The following is a 22,890-nucleotide window of genomic DNA, read 5'->3' on the forward strand; positions in this document are numbered from 1 at the left end:
CAAATCCTTTCTGACTGTGTGACCCCAGCCAAGTTCAGTCTAAGACTTTGGTTTCTTCCTCTGTAAAATGAAGGTGGTGTTTCTTATCCCAAAAGATTATTGGATTTTCAGTAAGTAGTAAGAGGGAAGAAATAAAGATTCAGGATCAGGTTTAGTAATTTGCTCAAATTCATAGAACTTAGCGAGTGGCAGACCTGGGATTCCGATCCCAGTTTAGCTAATCCTATAAGCAATGTTCTTTCCACTACCACTTTATAACTGGGTATAATAATTTTGGGCAAGTTTCCTTAAGTCCTCTGGGCCTCACATTCCTCATATATAAAATATAGAGTTCATTCATTAAACCCTTGTGTCAAGGTGCGCACATACGTAAACAGCAGCTCTCTCCTCCTTCCCTTTTTCATCCCACATAGGTCATTTATCATTAACTTCTGAAAATGACTCTGCAAAGACTTTACCAAGTGGGCCCCCAGTTGCACTAACACACTAACTCAGATTCCCCTTTATTTCCTCTACTTCCCTTTTCCACCTAGGCTCCCGCCCCACCCAGCGCGAGGCCACGCCCTAGCGTGTGACGTCAGTGCGCCTCGTGCGTCGCGTCGCGTCGCGGCGCTCACTGGGGGCCCGGCTTTCGCCCGCTGCTGCCGCCGCCGCCGCCGGCCGCGGCTGCTCTCCCAAGATGGCGGCTCCTCCGGGCGAGTACTTCAGCGTTGGGAGCCAGGTGTCGTGCCGGACGTGCCAGGAGCAGCGGCTGCAGGGCGAGGTGGTAGCCTTCGACTACCAGTCCAAAATGCTGGCTTTAAGTATCCTTCGCTGCGCGGAGCCCGAGGCCGGGCCGGCGTGTATGTGCGGTGGTGGGGGGGTGGGGGACGACGGCGGCGGCTGGGGCCCTCTCCGGGCCTAGGGGCGACCGGCTACCGCGGCGCCCGGAGCGCATGCGCACGGGCCTGAGCTCCCCTCCCCCTCTTCGCGTGTCCCTCGGTCCGCTTTGGGGACCCTGTCTCCCACCCCTTGTGGGAGCTGGGCCCCGAGCGAGGGTCAGTGGGTGGAAGGGAGCTTGACACGAGGATGCCTTTTCGGGGGAACGCTGTGAGAGGGGACACGGTGATCCGGAGAGAGGGTGGTCGTGGGAGGGGGCTGGTGGATTGGAGCCCGGATGGAAGGGGGGCGGGTAGAATCATGTGGGGAGGGGGTGTGCAGATCAAGGAACTGCTAGTAGCTCAAGGGTATAGTTTAAGAAGGGGTGTCTTCTGGTGGGATTTGGTCCAAGGAAGGGCGGTGGGGTGGTGACCAAATGGGCCTTGCTTGCTTTGGGGGAGAGTAAGTGCAGGACAGAGTTTGTATCTGAAATGGGGATAGGGGCTTGTTTTGCTGGTGAGTGTGCATGGTGCTATTGGGGGCGGGGAGTATTGAATTAAATTGCTTTCTCAGTCATTTGAAAATTGCTGTTTTGAGAATGTTTGCATAGGAAACCTGGTCCAGACAGAAGACCACGTTTTTTAGGGGCTCCCGTAGGGTTGTGTGGGCTACAGGTGAAAGAGTAAGTTATCTTCTCCTCCTCAGCCCAGCACATGGAGTCCTGACTTTTCCATAGTAGTTGCCTCCTGTTTTGGAAGTGGCGGTGTTAAACAGAATGGAAAAGAAGGCCTGCTTCTTTGGGGTGGAAATGATTTCTGAATTACTCCAGGAAACTCAATCTTGGAATTATAGTACTTCCTGATTGTAATAAATATGCCACCCCTTCCCCTTTCTGAGCCACAGGTGGGTTTATTTGGATTTTTTTTTTTTTTTGGAAGAGTAATCTTTTATGGCATCTTTCAAAAGGAAGTTTCCCTACCGAGTGCTGCATTTGAGTGGCAAGTATTTTAAATTATTTAATCACTTAGTTGTAGATTTGTAGCCTAGGAGGACATCCTCTGAAACGACAGCAACAGCCATGCCTTTTTTTTTTTTTTTTTTTTTTTTATAAGAACTCAGATCTGGACCAAACAGACCTTTTATGATAGTGGTTTAATTGGAAGGGTTTTGGCATGAGGAATTCCTTTACTTTTAATTGGCATATAATATGCTCTTGATAAATAGTTGGAGGGCAGGTGAGTGAATGAATGAATGAATGAATGAATATATATATATAAATGAATGATTTATTTAGCTGGGTTCACCTTGAGTGAGCCTCCTTTCCAAGTGCTGTAGTTTTCTCCTCTGCAGAATGGGAAATCTGAAATCTAAAAAAGTGAAAAGAGCAGTATATAGATGAAAGGAGTATTATACCAAGAACAGAAAGTACTGCCTCTCCTGTGTGGTTCCTTAGGTCCTAGACAAACTATATATACGGCATTAACACTGCATTATCCCTCCCTCCAACCAGAGAGGTGACAGAAACCTTTTCTGAGGTTTCCAATTTTGGGTGGTATTTGGCTTTGAAAAGCTTGAGATCTTTGGGTTCTGGGTTTTGAGTGGGCAGAAGGTGGCCGGCAGAGATTCCCTGAGGAGAGCTGTGATTCTTGCAAGGCTCCCCCCTCTTGCTCATGGCACACCTGTTACACCAGCCTTGTGTGAATTGTGTTTTCCATGCCCCTTTTGGGATGTGTCAGTGCTCGGTTTGCCCCTGTTTTCCTTAACTTTATTTTCTCACCAGAATGTCCCTCTTCCAGTGGAAAGCCCAACCATGCAGACATCTTGCTCATAAACTTACAGTATGTTTCAGAAGTGGAAATAATTAATGACCGAACAGAAACCCCTCCTCCCCTAGCTTCACTCAATGTTAGTAAGGTAAGGACTTGAGGGCAGTTCTGGCTCTCCAGAATGGTGGGGAGATTTGAGATTCATTGACTTTTGGTCATACATACATTGTCCATTGTTTTTCATTTTTTCATTGACTTAAAATTGTTCCGATACCTTTTTGAAAGACCTGTCAGTTTAGGTGTTCTCTTTATTCCTGGGTATCCTCAGAAGACTTAAGAAACCTTTTAATGCCCAAATAGAGAAAGTTGAGAGTTTGCTTTTGTCCTTTGTGAAAGAGGACTTTTTTTTTTTTTAAACCTGGAGTCCATGTGTGAACATCTGGTGTTGGTGGGGTTGGGTAGGGGTGTGGCCTGTGAACCTCCTGAAATTGTGCACACATGAATATATGTGATTTTGGTGAACATAGGGAGTACTTTGCAGATCTCTGATTCATGACCTACAAAAATTTGAAAACTACTGCGTTAGAGCTTCATTTTTGTCTTTATGTTTGTATTTTGAGGTCTGACAGAATTAGAGGCTTAGGATATTTTAATCTTGGATGGATATGTTGATAATGTGGGAACCCCCAAATCACTTTGACTCTCCAGTTCTATGAGTGAAAGTTCATGTATAATAACATTAGTAATAATACAACCCCCATGCCCTGTAGTCTTTGCTGTCCTTTACTTGGAACACTCTTTCTTCCGGAATTTGGAGCCGCATCCTTCAGCACCTCTTCCAAGAAGTCTTCTCTGATCACCCAGGCTAAAGTAATTTGCTCCCATTATTCTCTCTTACAGTACTTTATCGTTTAGAGTTAAGGTGGCAGCATTTATAGTCCAACTTGGGACATTTTTGAGAGTAAAGCGTTAGTGCTTTTGTTTTACGCTGGGACAGTGGGGCAAGTATAGACCAGTGTGTCCTGGGCAAATTGAAATTTAAGATAACCCTATTTGCAGCCTTTTTATAAGTATAATTGTGTATTGTTTCTTTGCTTTTCTATCTCACCAAACTTTGTTCAGAGGTTGGGAACCATCCCTGTTTTGTATATGGCTGAATATACAGAGCCTTGCACAGAATAAGTGCTTAATATTTTTGAATGAATATTAAACCTTATTAGACATTCGATTTTAGTAGCAGCTGCTTTTCCTTAAGTCTCTTGAGTTAGTGTGGTGGAAGTTTTTCCCTCTGGAGGAGTCTTGTAATAACGTATATTCTCTTGCTTCTCTCTCGGGAATGTGGTATGTTGGCTACAATTCAGCAAAGCAAGGAAACACTCAGGCAGCTGAAACAATAGAGGGTAACTGAGGCTGGTGGAATATAGTTACCTGTGATCTGGAGCTCCCTTTTTTTCAGATTCCAGGGAAATGCCACTTGTTTTTTTAGTTATGGCTGAAGACAGATTTGGGAGGGTCTTGGGTTTCATGTTAAAGGCTGTTGCATATAGAATGTCCCATTCTTAGAAATCTATAGATTTTTTTAAATCCTGCCTTAGGTACCTTCTACTAGAATGTAGGAGCTCCCTGAGTGGTTGTCTTTTTTTTTTGACTGAAGAGATTAGAAAGATTCAGGTGAAGTTGTTTATTCCTAGTATATTGAAGAGAAAGTAGTTACTTTTGGTGTCTATAAGGTATGAGAAGTTTGTTACTAAATAACTGGATGTTTAGTGAGTATTAGAGGAAAGATTATCTGGAAGGGGGATGATTTTCTCAAATGTAAAGGACTAAGTTTCTGTTCTTGGGACCAGTATGTGCCCCCATTTAGAGGGCTTGGAGTATTATGGGGGGGACTGTTAAGAGGTAATTTTCTTATGCTTGACCTCAAATATAAATAGTTCTCGGTTATGGAGTTTGTCTTTAGGGTTTTGCTTTGTGCTGGTCAGTTTTAGATTATTAGTATTGTTGTAAACTAGTTGTTTACCCACTCTTTCAAGAAAGCAGCAGGAATCAATAGGTTAGGGAAGACAGAAGTTCTTACTTTTCTTATTTTGTGGCATGCTTGCCAGGTCTTGAAAAAGGTTTGCTGGGAAGAGGAGTCAGAAACTAAAAACTAAAATTAGGTTGGAGGGCTATCTTTGGACTTCATTTATTCACTCTTCCCTTCCCAGACGTGTTGAGGAGTCAGCTATATTGGCTTTCCCTTGAAACTATCGTTTGAGGAGGCTTTGTGATTCCCTGGATTCAATTAGACTTAGAAGAGCCTGCTGTACTATTACTGAAAACTTAAATCTGGGCAGTTGTTTGCGTATTGCTTGAATGACCTGAGAAGTTCATCCCATTGAAGAACATGGACTTGGGGATTTTTTAAGATGGAGAGTTGTTTAAGCATGTTAGGAGGGAACTAAAGTGTTCAGAGATCCCTGGAAGGAAGCTGTTGCTTTCACAGTCTTAGGGAACACCACTTATGTGCTCCACTTCCAGTAGGAAGATACCATCACATGTTGGCTCATGTTGCTGATCTAGTAAGAGCTCCGTTTAATCAATCCCGTTGATATAAATTGGATATTTGTTTACTCTGACCCAGCAGGAAATGGAAGAGAAGGACTTTTGGGGGGGGGGGGAGAAGGACTTTTAAAGAAAATACTTAATTCCAGTCCAACTAGAGAAGGTACGAACTAGCAGTTTTTAAGAGATGAGTCTGTTTTGCTTTCCATTGACAGTTCACTGCTGGCTAAGAAGTCCTGTGTCTGTCCACAGATGTGGGATGTGAGAGACAGTAGGGTTGCTGAAGGTGGAAGTTACAGGTATCATTTGATCTTCTCCATAGTACTGTGGTACCCTGTTAAAGTGTTCTGAATTTCCTGACTCTAAGACAGAAGCATTTCAATAGAAGTACAAAAGCACATCAAAGCCAGTCATAAGTGAGGTTCAGATTACTCACCCTGTGGCTTATTAGTTTATTCTGTCATGGGGAAGGTTTAATGTTTCTTTAGGACAAGAAGAACTGTAGTGTCCACGTGGCAGGATGAAGTATGATGTTTCTGAACAAGTTCCTTTGAACTGACTCTGCTTCTTGCTCTCTGGGGATGGAGATTACCCGTGGGTTAGTAGTGTTCTCAGGAGACGATTTGGGACATGTCAGCATTAACAAGGTTGCTCTTGTGTAGCATTATAAAACATTTCCTGAAATCTATTTTGTGCAAGGCGCTGTGGTAAGCTCTGCTGGGGACCACAACTTGCAAAGAACTTGGACACCTCTCATTCCATTATCTCAGTCACACCGTGTGATCTTTAGAGTGTATTCTTTTCATTTAACAGATGAGAAGACAGGCTTATTAGTTTAAGTGACTTGTTCTGGGTTACGTGGCTGGTAGCATGGAAACTAATGTTTTTATGTGCCACTCTAAGCTAGCAACTGGTAGACATCTCATTTAATTCTAACAGTTCTTATGGTATGGGTACCATCAGCATCTCATAAGAGAGTAAACTGAGGCTCAGAGAGAACGAGTCACTAGCTCAAGATCATCTACCTACTAAGTAACAGAGCTGGAATTTGAACTCAGGTCTGATGTTTTGACTGCCAAGTCCCATGTTAGTAATGTTTCTACGTAGAGAAACCTGTGTGTGTGGTCAGGAGCATTGTGGTCTAGTAGAAAAAGCAGGAACCAAGCAGGTAAGTCTTTAAAGTTACTTCTCTGCCTCTTAACTGTACTAAGCATGAATTTCCTGACTGTAAAAATGGGATAATGTTAGAACCTATCTCACAGAGTTGCTGCGGGGATTAGATCAATTGATTAGAATTGGCAGGTGTTAGTTCTGTTCTTCTGCTTAGCTATTTGTAGCCAACTGATGTTCCTTGAATAGGCATAGGGGCACGATGGGAGGATGGGGGGGCATTGTGACTAAGGGAAGGCAGCCAAGAACATGAATGCTATTACTCTGTCAGTCTTTCCTGGTTTTGGATCGACATTTGTTCAGTTATCCGAACTTGCCAACCCAAGATTGGGGAAAATCAAAATTGTATTGAATGCCATTAATATGTAACAGAGTTAAATATTTTTAAGAGATCTCTTCTTGGTGACCAGAATTATCTTGAACTTCGAGAGTAGTGTTACCAGGTGGTGTAGTTAACACTTGACTGGGTACTGGAGTTTAGAGTGAGTAGTCACAGAACCTAGGAGGCTGTGCTTTCAACCTCTGAGACCCTTAGGAAAGAACTCATGGACATAGCCAAGGCAAGTGTATGTATGTATTAAGATAAATGCATCCTTGGGCGCCTGGGTGGCTCAGTGGGTTAAGCCGCTGCCTTCGGCTCAGGTCATGATCTCAGGGTCCTGGGATCGAGTCCCGCATCGGGCTCTCTGCTGAGCAGGGAGCCTGCTTCCCTCTCTCTCTCTGCCTGCTTCTCCGACTACTTGTGATTTCTCTCTGTCAAATAAATAAATAAAAATCTTTAAAAAAAGATAAATGCATCCAGTGCATTGAATGAGATGTAAGTCATCTTCTCACTTTGCTGAGTCGGAGAAGACTTTCTTGAAGAGATATTTGTGAGTTGTGGGGGGAGGCAGGAAAACTGACAAAGCATAGAAATTGAAATCTGCAGATAAGGTATCCACCTCCCTTACCAAACCACTGACTAATTTGTCAGCCTCTTTTATCCATTTATTACCTCTTTAGATCTTGCTAACAAGCATTGAGTTACCAGATGCACCCAGGAAGAAGAGATTCAAAAAGCTTATCATTAGCCCCTGGTAATGAAGAAGGAGTTGGGTGCCTTTGGATAAAAAAGGGTATTTGGAGATTGGGTGCGGTAGCAGGGGGGTAGTTCTGGAACGGCTGAGAAAACAAAAGAGTCACAGAGTTCACTTTAAAAAAAAAATTGTTTACCTTTAGGTAGTTGTCGTATTCAGGGAAGAGCTGGCTTACTCTTTGTTTTGAGTTCTCCCGATTTCAAAGCTAAGGTTTAGGTTAGGGGCACCTGGGTGACTCAGTCGTTAAGCATCTGCCTTTAGTTCAGGTCATGATCCCTGGTCGAGCCCTGCATCGGGCTCCCTGCTTGTCAGGAAGCCTGCTTCTCCCTCTCCCACTCCCCCTTCTTGTGTTCCTTCTCTTGCTCTGTCTCTCTCTGTCAAATAAATAAATAAAATTAAAAAAAAAATAAGGTAAGGTTTAGCATAGCCATAGACTTTCCAGTGATTTGAGGGTTAATTCCCAAGTACAAGTACACTTCTGGAGTGGTTAATAGCTGCTGCCTTACGGCCTTTGTTCGTGGATCTGTCTTGTCAGGTGGGCCCTTGACCATATCGTGACCCTAATGTGTGGAGATACGGAGTTAGCACCGATGGAAACAATTATGTTTCTAGAGAAAGCAAGTCTTTTTTGTCAGATAAAAATTTTTCTAGCTTTTAGAAGCTGTATATAACCTATTGGCTCACTTGATTAGAGTGTAATGTCAAGGCCCCAGTACCAGGTTAGAGTCCACCAGTGTTTTGCCCGTGGCTGTGAGCAGACACAGCTGTTTCCTTATGAAAGTGTCATGGTTTAGGTTGGGGGTGAAAAGGAAGAGCCCATTACTGCTGTGTGACAGGACGTGTTAAATAGTGAGTGGTATCAGATGAAGTTAGCAAGGTCGAGTGATTGCCATTTTATTTTATTTTAATTTAGATTTATTTATTTATTTTAGAAAGAGGGAGAGCACATGGGGTGGGCAGAAGGAGAGGGAGAGAGAATCTCAAGCAGACTCCCGCTGAGTGGGAAGCCTGACAAAGGGCTTGATCCCAGCACCCTGGGTTCATGACCTGAGCCAAAGGCAGACGCTTAAGCAACTGAGCCACCCAGGTGCCCCTTGGCTTAGGTCTTGATCTCAGTGTCTTGAGTTCAAACTCTGCCTTGGGGTCCGTGGTTCAGCAGGAAGCCTGTCTAAACAATCACTGGCCTTCTGAAGCGTGTCACATTCAGTGGCATTCAAACTTTAGCGTCCAAATGACAGAGCCATAGCGGGGGATGCAGTGCTCTGGGCTGGGGCTTGTGGCTCAGTTAGCTATAGCAGCCAGTCCTGTGAGCCTTCATTAGGTTGTTAAGGGTTTAGTTGCAAAGGGGGCTTTCTTGACATCGCGGGGTGTGGAGACAGTTGCTAGGCCCAAGTTACTGGCAGAGTGCGCCACCTGTGTGTGACTGAAGCCACCTCTGCACTCTGACATGGAGGTGGTTTAAACTGAGGGCTGTACTGCTGGGTCAGTGGGGGTATCGCTTCTGCTGTTAAGGGCATCCTAACTCTTTGGTCTTACAGCTGCAGAACAGGCTTGTGGAGAAAAGGGTGATGCAGTCAAGTTCTAGCCCTGGAATTTTGAGACTAACTTAGGTAAATATCAGAAACTACCCTGGAGAGTTCAGCAAATTGTACCTGAAGTGGAAAATGAAAGGATCTGCACACTGTGTCAAAAGCCAACTGTGTGTGTGGTCGAATGTGGGGAGTTTGAAGAGCTGAGTTCTTCCAGCAGCTAAATTGTGTGACCATGTGTTAGTCACTTATTAAAACTGCGAACTGTTCTGTGAAATTCTGATAGTTGAGGTTTCTTTTCCTTTTATCCTCTTTTCCTCTCATTCCCCTTCCCTTCCAGGCACTGGGAATGTTAAGATGATTAAGACCGCCTTTTGCCTTCAAGAATCCCATGTGTGTTGGTGGTGGCGAGGGAGAGCAGCATTTAGCTGCTGCTGACAGTACGGTGGGGTCCGTGTTACGAGAGGTGTGAGCAAGGTGTTGTGGGCGCATAGAACAGGGGCCAGCGAACTTTCTCTGTGAAGGGCCAGATAGTAAATATTTTAGGTTTGTGGGATATCCATTCTCTGTCACAACTACTCCACTTTGTCTTTGTAGCAAAAGCAGCCATAGATGATACAGAAACAGGTGGGTGTGGTCTTTCCAATATGGCATAACTAAAACAGGTGGTTGGCTGAATTTGGCCCAGAGGCTCTGGTTTGCCAACCCTTGGCGCAGAGTGGTAAACATTTTAGGGAAGGCTTTTCTGTTGTAATAGTGGAGTAGGGTCTTGAAGAGCAAATAATAAAAGGAAGGAACTTAAATGGAATCAAGCTAATTTGGAAGGTGCTCAGTTTGTCCGTCTACAGTTTAGAAGCTTTTGCTCTTCTGTCGGGAAGCTAACCTGGAGGTTATTAGTTCTCAGAGGGAGGGAATGGACTTGTTACGTGCTGGGATTGTTTATTTATTTATTTGACATAAAGATCACAAGTAGGCAGAGAGGCAGGCAGAGAGGGGGTGAAGCTGGCTCCCTGCTGAGCAGAGAGCCCGATGTGGGGCGTGATCCCAGGACCCTGAGATCATGACCAGAGCCGAAGGCAGAGGCTCAACCCCCTGAGCTACCCAGGTACTCCACTTTCTTTCTTTCTTTTTTTTTTTTTTAAGATTTATTTATTTCAAAGTGGTAGCATGAGCCAGGGGAGGGGCAGATGGAGAGAATACTCAACCCCACTCCCCCCACCCAGGTGCCCCTGGATAAATATTTAAAAAAAAAAATAGAAAATGAGGGTCCAGGGAGTACTTACAATTATTGGCCTGAAATTCTTTGTCACACAAGATGTGTTTTCTGAAAAACAGTTTTATGATTTACCTTTAACAAAAGAAATAAAGGGGTGCCTAGGTGTCTCAGTAGGTTAAAGCCTCTGCCTTCGGCTCAGGTCATGATCCCAGGGTCCTGGGATCAAGCCACGCATCGCATAGGGCTCTCTGCTCGACGGGGAGCCTGCTCTCCCCCACCCCCCTGGCCTGGCTCTCAGCCTACTAGTGATCTCTGTCTGTCAAATAAATAAAAGAATCTTTAAAACAAAACAAAAATAATGTTCTTGACGTTTAGGGTGAGACTGGGGCCCTTTTCAGGTAAGAGCAGTCCTTCTCTAGAAGGCAGATAGCTTTGTTCTGAACTGGAGACATTGGTGGAAATGCCAGAATACGTTGACAAAAAGAGAAGGTGGCAGCTGAATTTTAAAAGTTTTTCCTTTCTGGAAAAAAAAATGTTTTTCCTTTCTGAAAGTATTTTCTTTTGCATTCAAATTTATATTTTCAACAATAATTTAGACTTACTTAGGTGAAGCTGTTTGTAGCAAAGGATTAAGAATGTAAGTAAGCTCTGGGGGTGTCTGGGTGGCTCAGTGGGTTAAAGCCTCTGCCTTCAGCTCGGGTCATGATCCCAGGGTCCTGGGATCAAGCCGCGCATCGCGCTCTCTGCTCAGCGGGGAGCCTGCTTCCTCCTCCCTCTCTCTCTGCCTGCCTTTCTGCCTACTTGTGATCTCTGCCTGTCAAATAAATAAATAAAATCTTTAAAAAAAAAAAAAATGTAAGCTCTGGAGTCAGACTGGGTTGAAATTCAGATTCCCACTTGTGGCTTGGTAAACTTGGCCAAGTCACTAAGTTTCTCCATCTATTAAGTAGGAGGAATTTTAGTCCCTATTCTGTAGGCTTGTACAGATTTTTTTTTTTTTTTACGATTTTATTTGTTAGAGAGTGAGCACAAGTGGGGTGGGGGGAAGGGGGAGGGGGAGAGAGACAAGCAGACTCCTCACAGGAAGCCCAACATGGGACTTGACCCCAGGACCCCGAGATCATGACCTGAGCCGAAGGCAGATGCTTAACCTACTGAGCCACTCAGCACCCCATTGTGCAGATTAAATGTTTTAATACACGTGAGGTGTGTAGCTTGGTGCCTAGGATGGAGTAGGCTTTCATTCAGCAGGTTGGCTCTTAGAATTTTAATATTAACTATCAAGCCTCTTAGGCTCTATAGTTCCTATTTGATTCAGTGTTTTTATACATTATTATATATTCTAAGATATGAAGACAAGTGGGGTACTCTATTTTTGGAGTTCCCAACTATCCAAAGTTGTAAAGAACAGTATTTTACTGAAACTGTCAGATAGGAGCTTTCAGCGAGGGAACAGGAAGACTTGGGGAAACTGATTGGAGGCTGGAACAAATATTTTTGAGAGCCTGCTTGTTGCTAGCTAGGAAGGAGGGCTTTCTGAGGGCGCACCCCAGGATGGGGACCGCAGAGGCAAGCGCAGGCCCTAGGATGCTGGTGGTTCTTGGCCGCCACGGTTCTCAGCCGCCATGGTCTGTCATCCGTCCGCCTCCACAGGCATGATAGCCAGTGCCGGCAGGTCCCGGGTGGCAGCTGCAGTGCTTCCTCGCCTCCGTGTGAGGGCAGCTGGCTGGACGGCCCGCGTGCACACATGAGACAAACTCAGAGTGGCTCATTGGAGTCAGTAGGTCACATCCAGTGTGTTCCTCTTTGGACTCTGCTTCCCTTGTTGTCTCAGCTGTCGCAGCCTGTTAAATACTTGCGGTAGGAACCTGTCTGGGTTCCCCACAGCGCCTGTGCTTCCCCAGTCTGGGTGTGTGGGGCTAAGCTGGCCCAGCTGGTGACTCAGTAACAAGATGAAGTGCGTATCGCTTAGATTTTGTCGTTGTGGCTGCTTCCTTTTCTCCATGTCACTAAGTGTAGGAGGAGAGGTTTGTGCATTAGTTCACTCATTCAAGGGTTACCCCGCAGCAGGCATGACTAGATGCCTTTTAATATTGATGTGCTTTGGTATCAAGTTCACATACTTTTCTCTGTTGCCCACATCAAGTTGCTATATCCAGAACGGCCACGGGAGGAAGCACTGGTTAGTAGACCAGGAATAGTTGTTTCCACTGAGTTTCATACAAAATAAAAGGAGAGGCAGGTAAGCACAGGTTGTCTTGTGCAGTCATTTCAATGAAGCCACATGCACATTAGTAATAAGTACTCATAGGTTTGTGCTTCTCACTTTGCCTGAACTCAGTTTGTAAAGTGCTACCTTTAATAGTCTTGGAGATTCTCAACAGTTAGTACTTCATTTTTTTTTTTTTTTTAAGATTTTTGTTTATTTGACAGAGAGAGATCACGAGTAGCAGAGAGGCAGGCAGAGAGAGAGAGAGGGAAGCAGGCTCACTGCTGAGCAGAGAGCCCACTGTGGGATTTGATCCCAGGACCCTGAGATCATGACCCGAGCCGAAGGCAGCGGCTTAACCCACTGAGCCACCCAGGTGCCCCAGTACTTCAGTTTTGATTGGAAGAGAGGCCAGCAGCTAGCATGCTTCACTGAAAATAGATGTAGTATGGTGGTAGTCATTGAATTTTTAAAAATTGCTATCCTGGTTATCTTCCCAAGTTTGTTTATTTATTAAGATTTTATTTACTTATTTGACAGAGAGAGATCACAAGTAGGCAGACAGACAGTCGGGGGGTGGGGGCAAACAGGCTCCCTGATGAGCATGGAGCCGGATGTGAGGCTCCATCCCAGGAACTTGAGATCATGACCTGCGCCAAAGGCAAAGGCTTAAACCCACTGAGCCACCCAGGTGCAGTCTTCCCAGGTTTAAAAGGTACACCCTATACACCCTACACCTCTACTGAGGGCAGCTTTTATTGGTTCCCTCTAGTGGTTTGACAGTAAATGTAAACTTACTATCTAGGAGTAACTGGACCATTTATACATATGCATGAGTGATGTGAGGGGATTCAAACCTAAGTAACTGCTAACTTGAGGGTAGAGTGATAGTCATTTGCTTTACAAAAGGAGTCTTATCTACGGTTTTCATGAATTTTCAGGAACATGCCTAAAAAGAGCAAGGTAATCTCACCCCCAGTTTTGAGAGACTTCTGGATTCCTTTTGTGAGGGTAACCATCCTTATTCCTGTTTGTTAGGCTCCTCTGAGGGAGAAATTTACCCCTTTGTATAAGTTCCAGGTGAAAGAAGATCTATGTAGCTGAATCAGATAAAAACATTTTTCAGATTGCCATGAAAATACAATTCATAAACAGACAGCAGGAGGTTTCAAAGGTTGCATTGCATCCAGATCCCCCAGAGCACAATTGCAGGTACAAGTAGAGTAATTGAGAATATTGGGGCAAATTGAAATACAGTCAGTTTACTCTGATTTCTGTTGACTTTTCTTTCTTTTTTTTAAAAAGATTTATTTATTTATTAGAGAGAGAGAGAGGCAGAGAGGCAGGCAGAGAGAGGGGGAAGCAGGCTTCCTGCTGAGCAGAGTCCAAATCGCGGCTTGATTCCAGGATACTGAGACCATGAACTGAGCCGAAGGCAGAGGCTTAACTCACTGAGCCACCTAGGCGCCCCTCTGTTGATTTTTCTAAGGCTCTTTTTTTTTTTTTTTTTTTTTTTTGGTAAAGATTTTATTTATTGGAGAGCAAGAAAGGGCGATGAAGGGCAGGGAGAGGGACAACCTGACTTCGCACTGAGTGCGGAGCCTGCTGCAGGGATTGATCTCACGATTCTGAGATCACGACCTGAGCTGAAACCAAGAGCTGAAACAGGAGTCGGATACTTAACCAGTTGAGCCACACAGGTACCCCTCTAAGGCACTTTATCATTTAGCATTTGGGACCTGTTTGCACTATGAGTTGAAATAGAGAATCATCTAGTCTATTCTCCTTTGCTCTCAGAGCCTTTAGAGGAGATTATACACCTGGTATTTTGGGGGGCTGGAAGCGTATTTTGAAATCCTTGTTTTCTAACTGTTGCTGTTACTTAGGCTGTCCAAAGGAATCACTTCTGGCTGAGATTTATATACGTTTTATTCTGCCTCTGGCAAGAATTCAAAAGTGACTCCTTTCCTAGCCTTTTTCCTTCTTCTTCTAGCCTAAATTTGTCAGTTCTGTTCTTAAACATTCAGCATAGGTGCCTGGTTTCCTGAGCCATTTCCTCTCTTACTGAATGGGTGAGGTTAGTTTTTAATTTGCTATGTAGGTGACAAGGATATTTTGCTGGGGGTATCCTCTCTTGTCTAGTCAACACAAGCTTTATAGAAGCAGCTTTGTCTGATCCAACACAGGGAGATGATTTTGGTTTTCAGGGATAAACTTTGTTTTTTTTTTTTAAAGATTTTATTTATTTGAGAGAGAGAGAGAGAGGGAGAGAGAGAGAGAGAGCATGAGAGGGGGAAGGGTCAGAGGGAGAAGCAGACTCCTCGCTAAGCAGGGAACGCGAGACTCAGATTCTGGGACTCCAGGATCATGACCCGAGCCAAAGGCAGTTGCTTATCCAGCAGAGCCACCCAGGCACCCACGTTTTTTAAAAAGATTTTATTTATTTATTTGACAGAAAGAGAAAGATCACAAGTAGGCAGAGAGGCCTACGTTGGGTGGTGGAGGGAAGCAGGCTCCCTGCAGAACAGGGAGCCTTATGTGGGACTTGATCCCAGGATCCTGAGATCCTGACCTGAGTTGAAGACAGATGCTGAGCCACCCAGGCGTTCCAGGGATAAACACTTTTTTTTTAATTTTTTTTAAAGTTTATTTATTTATTTGACAGAGATCACAAGTAGGCAGAGAGAGAGGAAGGGAAGCAGACTCCCCGCTGAGCAGAGAGCCCAATGTAGAGCTCTATCCCAGGACCCTGGGATCATGACCTGAGCTGAAGGCAGAGGCTTTAACCCACTGAGCCACCCAGCGCCCCAGGGATAAACTTTATTTTTTTAAGATTTTATTTATTTATTTATTTTTTAAAAAGATTTTATTTATTTATTTGACAGAGATCACAAGTAAGCAGAGAGGCAGGCAGAGAGAGGAGGAAGCAGGCTCCCTGCTGAGCAGAGAGCCCGATGTGGGGCTTGATCCCAGGTCCCTGGGATCATGACCTGAGCTGAAGTCAGAGGCTTTAACTCACTGAGCCACCCAGGCGCCCCAGGGATAAACATTTTTTTTTTAAAGATTATATTTATTTATTTGACAGAGATCAAAAGTAGGCAGAGAGGCAGGCAGAGAGAGAGAGGAAGGGAAACAGGCTCCCTGCTGAGCAGAGAGCCTGATGTGGGCTCCATCCCAGGACCCTGAGACCATGACCTGAGCCGAAGGCAGAGGCTTAACCCACTGAACCACCCAAGCACGTGGGATAAACATTTTTAAAAAGACCTGCAAGTGAGACCTTCCTGCCTGTTCACAGGGTAAGGTAAATAGCTGCCTGGTCACTTGCGCTCCATAGGAGCCCTGGGAGAGTGTGGTTAATCCAGGGGAGCACTGTTGCCCCCTGGTTTTCCCTTCTTTCCTTGAAGACTTCAGGTTTTGTACAGGGTTGTTTGGCAAGTGAGACTCAGGGAAACTCCTTATTATCAGGGTTTTCTGGGTGACTAAGTTTTGCTTTTTGCTGCTTAAAATAGGCCATCAGTGGTTCTTTTTTTTTTTTTTTTTTTTTTTTTAAAGATTTTATTTATTTATTTATTTGACAGAGAGAGATCACAAGTAGGCAGAGAGGCAGGCAGAGAGAGAGAGAGAGGAGGAAGCAGGCTCCCTGCTGAGCAGAGAGCCCGATGCGGGACTCGATCCCAGGACCCTGAGATCATGACCTGAGCCGAAGGCAGCGGCTTAACCCACTGAGCCACCCAGGCGCCCCAGTGGTTCTTTTTCTATAGAGACCAAGAGCTTTCTTGCTGCAGTTGGGATTGCTGAGGCTCTGGGGAATACTGTCAGCCCTGTGCATTTCTTTCTCTGTGGAGTTCTAGCCTGGTAGGGCCAGAATGGCAGGACCAGGCTTGAAAGATTATTTATTTAGTGCTGCTGTACTTGCCTCTCTCCACGTGCTGGGGACTATGTGAAAAGGGAGCTCAGGCTTCAGATCACTGCAGAGTTCTGGCCTTTCTTTCCTCTTTTCCCTGGGGACACTGAAATGACAGCATGCATGACCTCTCTCTTCTGTGTTCATACCCCTCACCCCTCAGATGATTTTTGAAACTCAGAGGCAGTGCTCCCCATAACCCAAAGGTCTCCTTTTCTCTTCTTCATGGTCAAACCCACACCTTAATAAAGTGCTTCATTTTGCTAACAATTAGATACTTTGCCTAAATAAACAAACTGTATTTGGTCTATGGTTTGAGGGGTCACTGTTAAAATGGAATAGAAATGTTTAGGAATTCCAAATATCCAGGTACTTGGGGATGTGTATGAGGTGTGACTCTCTATTATAAGGAGCTGGTATTTGGGGACAAACTGTTTGTTCTCATGTGTGTGTCTGTATGTCTTTAGTGTACTAGCTGCAGCATTGTGCTCATGTTTGTGGGCCTGAAAAATCTCCAAATCATTTGTTTGACTTTCAGATGTATTTTCTGCCTTTCATTTTAACCATCTTGTCCAGCACATTTGTTTTGCTCCACACTGAAACGAATTTGTACTTCTGGAGTCTCTAGCAACGAGTACAGTAGGGTGGGGACTAGAAGTGTATTAGAGGGACAGTAGGGGTTGACAGGGCAACCCACCCCTGTTGGAAGGGATTTACTAGATTTTAGTAGACTACAGTAGTCTCCCCTTATCTGCAGGGTTTGTAGTCCCAAGACCCTGGAGGATGCCTGAAACCGGAAATAGTACTGAGCCCTATATGTATTAGTTGTTTTTTTTTCCTTCCTGTACACACATAACTATGATAAAGTTTAACTTATAATTAGTCACAGTAAAGACTAACAACAATAATTATTAATAACAAAAAGTATAACAATATGCTGTAATAACAGTTACGTGAATATGGTCTCTCTCTCTGTCTCAGAATACCTCATTGTATTGTTTTTACTCACCCTTGTGCTGATGGGAGGTGATAAGATGCCTCTGTGATGTGATGAAATGAGGTGAATGATGTAGGCACTGTGATGTAGCATTAGGTTATTGTTGACCTGACCTGATGATATGTCCAGGAGGAGCGTCAGCTGTTTCCAGACCAAGGTTGACCCTGGATAAGAGGAGGGGAGGGGCGGGGAACTACTGTACTAGAGTTTGTTAGAATTTCTTTTGATCAGTTTGTGAGCATTCCACTAGAGGGCAGATAAGGAATGAACATAAAGTAGAATGCAAACCATTCCATATTCTAAAGAGTAGGATATCGGTCTTTTAAGTTGAAGGTCGACAGTATCCATGGGTTAGGTTTACTTGAGTTTTGGCTCCCCATGTGAGCACAGATAGTGGTACCAGAAAGGTCGTCTTTAGAATCTAAAATTCTCGTCTCTGAAGGTGTCATAGGCATTAATTTCTAAACCTGAGACTCTAGCAGTGACTGATAAAAATTCTTAATTTTCTCCTTTCATAGATATGTGTGCGTTACCTTTTTTCCCGACTGTCACTTCCCAGTCCCACTGTGTAACATTGCTGTGCTTTATTTTCTGCCTAGCTCCTTTTAGCACCGTCTGAAGTTACTCTGTTTTTGTTCGTGGTCTCTGTCCATTCCCCGCCTCCGTGCTGTATCTCTAGCCTAGCACAGTGCATGGGTACCTGGTGGGCGCTCAGTAAGTGGATGGAAGGAATGTTTGCCACTGTAGCGGTAACTATTCAGGCATCTTGGGGTGCACTTTGTTTCACTTTTGGACTCTGAGAAAACTGAAGCTACCAAACCAGTCTTTCTTAGCCTCCTTTCCTCAACAGGTCCTGACTGTTGGGAAGAATGAAGGTGAATGCTTTTCTGAGTCTCTTTCCTCTCCCCCACCCTAGCTTGCCAGCAAAGCACGGACAGAGAAGGAGGAGAAGCTGAGCCAGGCCTATGCAATCAGCGCTGGTGTTTCCCTAGAGGGCCAGCAGCTCTTCCAGACCATACACAAGACGTGAGTCGGGGGAGCATAGGGGTCCCTTGTCCCCGGGGGGCGATGCTGCCTGGCCGCGCTGTGTGGTAGTCGTGTTCCTGAAGGTCAGCAGAGGTGCTGGGTAGTGTGTCGGCAGCACCTCGGTGTCCAGGGACGTGGGTTTTCCCGTCCAGGAGAACGGTGGAATCGCGGGCAGGTTGTCTTCCCTGGCCTTCGTGCCTTCAAGTGCAAAACTTCGTTTGGGATTGGATTTTCCTGAAGATCCCTTTCAGAACTGATATTCAATAATTTAGAACTCGTGGCTTCTTTCTCTTTATTATTTTGATCTTGTAACTTTCTCCAGAAGCTGATGCAGTTTTACTAAGGGAGAGTTACGTGTCTGTTTCTTTCTAATTAATTGTACATCGGGGTGTATATAGGGTTTAGGGAAAGCAGAAGGCCACCTTATTACCACCTCCTAAAAGACATTTTGTCACAGCAGAAGTCATTTGACTCTCCACTAGCTTCCCTAGCTGCTGAAAAACTGAAACATTTGACACTCCCCCCTCCCCCCTGCTGCCTTCTGTTACCCTATTTAACCACCTGGGTCTGGTGCACAGATGGCAGCTGGCATCAGAGCTGTCTGAGGCCGTGGTATGAGTGTCTGAACATTTACAGGTATGTGAGGGAACTCTGAGGAATATCAGCTGCCCTGCGTTTCCCCAAGTGTGAACTGGAATGGGTTTTCCCAGTCTGGCAAGTGCCCAGCTGTCTGATAATTGAGAGGGGCTGGTTTGAGGAGCGGTTTCCGTTTCGGGAGGTAGGGGACAGTGTGCAGATCATAGCAAGTTGGGGGAATTTCTTTTCCCATCTTTCTAAAGGTGCTATTTCCCCCTAGGTCAAAGGTTGGCAAACTGCAGGCAGATCAACTCCTTTCTTTATGTATCATCTGTGGCTGCTTTTGTAGTAGGCACAGCAGCAGAATTCAGTGGTTATGACAGAAATTGGATGGCGCTCACAGCCTCAAATACTTACTGTCTGACTCTGTAGAAAAAGGTTGCCAGCCCCTGCCCTAGGCTGCTACTTTAGTTGAATCTAGTGGCCTGAGCCTCGCTGTTCATTTGAATTCAATTTGGATTAGACTTCTGAGGCTGCCACCAAGGTTTCTCTGGTTTTCTAGGTCCCCATTGCTTCTGAGTAATTCTTCTGGGCTCTCCTTGGAATGAATGTGCATCATGTCATTGCTTTTCCTAGCCAGTGATGCCCAGGGGCTTTCTTGGCTACGGCACCCTACGGGCTGCTGGCCTCTGGTTACTGTGTGAGCTGTGAGCTGAGAAGTTGGGGTCAGTTTTCCCGAGTTACTTATTCATCAGGCAGGAGGTGTGGGATGCCTCCAAGAGGCAACTTTCACCTGCTTTCTTCTCCTTCCAGCATTAAAGACTGTAAATGGCAAGAAAAAAACATCGTAGTCATGGAAGAAGTTGTTATTACACCCCCATATCAAGTGGAAAACTGTAAAGGCAAAGAGGGGAGTGCACTGAGCCATGTACGCAAAATAGTAAGTAAAGGAGCCGGGAACCTTTAGAGAGAGGGATTCCTTGGCCTTCACCCCTCCGGCCTCAGGGCAGGCCCTTGTGCTGCAGTCTCTGCCTGCTCTGACATGCCAGACCGAGAGCAGCCCTGCCTAGTCCCCTGTCCCCTGTGCTGCAGTGCTCCGCTGCTGTGCCTGGGCCACTTGTGTGGGGAGGGAACCCACTGGGCAGTGTGATAAAGTGAGCGCTCAGCCCCATGTCCTCGGCAGTGTGGCTTTTCAGAATTAGCCAGACCATTCCATGGGACTGCGCCTGAGCAGTTCCTCTCATCCCAGGCTGGGTTCTTCTCAGGATGGGCTGGTTGGTATCAATCAGTTGCTTTTGGCGTCTGTGACCCTGCATATGTCATGTGACTGTCTCGACTGAGTTGCAGCATTTGTAAAAACACTCTGAGCATCAAGAGACCAACATTGTGGGTGTAAAAAGTCTAATACTGTGAATTCCCTGTCAGCTTTTCTGCACTTACATGAAGAGGGGAGAGGGAGTTGGGGTCAAAATAATCTCTTTTCATACTGCGTTTGAGCTTACCGGTTCACTTTCTTTTAGACAGTCTGAGCTGAAGGTGCAGCACATGCGGCTGAAACAAAGAGGCCGCCACCTCTCCCTGGCCAAGAAGGCCCGCAGATAGCGAGGGCAGAGGGGCCTGAATGGTCCCTGAGCTGGACAGCCAGGACAGGCTGTGGAGGCCTGGCATGAACTGTTTGGGAGGCCTTGGTGCCCATCTCCTGTTCTGACCTAGGCTGAACTGGTCTCTTTCAGGTTGAAAAACATTTTAGAGACGTGGAAAGCCAAAAGATACTGCAGCGTTCACAAGCCCAGCAACCACAGAAGGAGGCTGCCCTGTCATCCTGAGTCCGCACACACGGAGGACTCTTCCAGCATCCAGCCGACGAGGCGATGGTGGTGGCTTCGGCGGAGGCAGGCCGGGGGAGGGAAGGGATCCTATATTTCCTGTTGGCTCTTGTTAACAAAGGGTCGGCATTTCCAAATCTTAGACTTGAACAAACAAAACACCCAACAAAAAAGAACAAGAGAATAATTTAAAAGTTGAATCATTACTTGACTAACAGACTTCGGTCCACCATGTCCTTTTCACAGCCCCCTTCTGGAACAGTCACCTTGTTAATTTTATTTTTGAAAATTCCTTTCCTGCTCTGCCCTTTCACCTCTGACTTTCCTAGTCTGTCCCTGCCATTCTGTTTTTATAAGTGGCTACACTTGCCTTCTGAGTGATCGAAAGAAACTTTTACATCTTCTCTTCCAAAATAAAAGTAACAAGCTGACTGTGATACTTAAGTTGAGACTAGAGCAGCAGACAGAGGTCTCACTTTAAATTTGTCTTTTTTTTTCTTTCTTTTTTTTTTTTTTCCTTTTTTTGCACAGGGCATGGCTTGAATTAGTTTTATTTTTCTTAACTTTAAATATATATATGAAAATATATATTAAAATGTTCTCTAAATATTTTCTGCTTCTTGCAGGTCTCTTTTTACTAGATCATGGCCGCTCTTCCCACCTCATCCCTTCGAAAATAAAAACGTATTACCCTCCCCACCACCTATAGCCAGGCAACTAACTTGACTTGGTTCACAGCAAGAATCTTCTGCAGCACTTTCTAGAGCCAGTGTTTGCAGGTGGGATTCGGCTGTGAGGGTTCCTGATGGCTTTTTAGTCTTTAACCGTGTGTGTGTACCAGTCTCACATTGGGCCAGAACCTCAGGATTCTCCCTCTGCCTTTTGTCTTACTTCATGGTACTAGAAGAACTTCCTCACCACTCTCCTGTCTCCTAGATGGGAGAGTCCGCTGCCCTGTCTCCTGTGCCCTCTGCAGGAAGAAAACTTTTGCATGGCACGTCTCAGCTCCTCCTCGAAGGATGATTTTCTTCCATAAGAAACCTGGAGCCCACCTCTCCGGGTCTCTCGAAGTCTGTATCCAGAGCCACTAGCCCAGGAGAAAGCTTGGGTGACCTGTAGTTTCTCTTCTCCCACCAACCTCCTGCTTTTATGCCCTTCCCCACCCCCTTAAATTTTACAAGCTTATGATAGTTTGTATGTGCTCAGCCGATGGGCAGAAAACCTGGAGAGAACTTCTGGACTTTAGCCCACCAGTTTGTCTGGTTTGACTAACCTGCTGAGCGCAAAAACTGGCACGCGGTGCCCCTGTGCCTTCAGGGCAGTCCAGTGGGGCCGAGTGTGCCACCAGCTGAATATCAGGCACCTAGTGGGAAGTGGGTGATGCTCATGTGACTGGCTAGAGCTTTGGGGGTGGGGTGGGGGTTAACTACTATCTTTTTGGCCATGATCTCTTTCCCCTTCCTTTTTTTTTTTAATTAAATAAATGGATCAAAATTAAATAATTCAAGCCCTGCCTTCAAAATGAAATTTTTTTTTTAGTATTGTTTAGCAAAAACAATAAAACCCAAATTTTTTTAACCATCACTCATGTCTCAGGTTTGTACGTGCTTTAGAGACCCCAGAGGGTGGGGGCATAAGGGGGGGTGTTTGGTAATCTTTCCCTTTAGATTCTCTGCTTTCTGCTCTTTACCCTGTCTCTTTCCACTCCATGGAGCTCACCCAGAGATACAGTGCAAAGTGTATAATTTGAGAAGGGGATCCAGGGTTGGGAGGTGTGTGTGAGTGGGGTAGGGGCACACAGAGCTGGACACATACATGAGGCCATTTGTTATGGGCTGTTTGGAAGAAAAACGAGAAGCCTGAGAAGGGTACTTTCATCTGCCTGGTACTTGTAGATTTAAAGTACCAGGCCTTCAATTTAGTCTGCATGGAAGTGTAAGCTTCTGGAAAAGGTGAAAGAGGGAGGCAGAAGGGAGGCCTTGTAAGCTCTAGAAACCGTAAGAGATGCCATTAAAGGATTGAATGTGATTAATGGAAAATAGAAGCCTGGGAGGAAGGTCTGTGTCATGTATCCACACCATCACTTCCTCCCCATTAGTCTGTAGGTGTGAGTGGAAGACTGTGGGTACCAACTGTTTCTGGTAGACAGTACTTTTTTGACTCTTCAGTTTTAGTTTATGAAATGATGGGGAA

At 45.2% G+C, this 22,890-nt stretch overlaps 1 protein-coding gene across 1 annotated transcript; it reads left to right on the plus strand.

Moving 5' to 3' along the window:
* The first annotated feature begins 598 nt into the window (after positions 1 to 598).
* LSM12 (LSM12 homolog) lies at positions 599 to 22,281 on the plus strand. Its single transcript, XM_059148500.1, has 5 exons — positions 599 to 803; positions 2,639 to 2,772; positions 18,186 to 18,295; positions 19,685 to 19,811; positions 20,605 to 22,281. The coding sequence occupies exons 1-5, from the start codon at positions 680 to 682 to the stop codon at positions 20,695 to 20,697; spliced, it is 588 nt and encodes a 195-aa protein (XP_059004483.1). The 5' UTR covers positions 599 to 679; the 3' UTR covers positions 20,698 to 22,281.
* Positions 22,282 to 22,890: the final 609 nt, after the last annotated feature.

This window comes from Mustela lutreola, chromosome 15 (genome assembly GCF_030435805.1).
Source record: "Mustela lutreola isolate mMusLut2 chromosome 15, mMusLut2.pri, whole genome shotgun sequence".
Classification (NCBI taxonomy): domain Eukaryota; kingdom Metazoa; phylum Chordata; class Mammalia; order Carnivora; family Mustelidae; genus Mustela; species Mustela lutreola.

What these genes read in the sequence shown, in the direction of transcription:
- LSM12 (XM_059148500.1), top strand. Translation starts at nt 680, where the DNA reads ATGGCGGCTCCTCCGGGCGAGTACTTCAGCGTTGGGAGCCAGGTGTCG. An exon ending in CTTCACTCAATGTTAGTAAG is followed by an intron (nt 2,773 to 18,185) that starts GTAAGGACTTGA and finishes CCCCCACCCTAG; the next exon opens with CTTGCCAGCAAAGCACGGAC. An exon ending in TTCCAGACCATACACAAGAC is followed by an intron (nt 18,296 to 19,684) that starts GTGAGTCGGGGG and finishes TTCTCCTTCCAG; the next exon opens with CATTAAAGACTGTAAATGGC.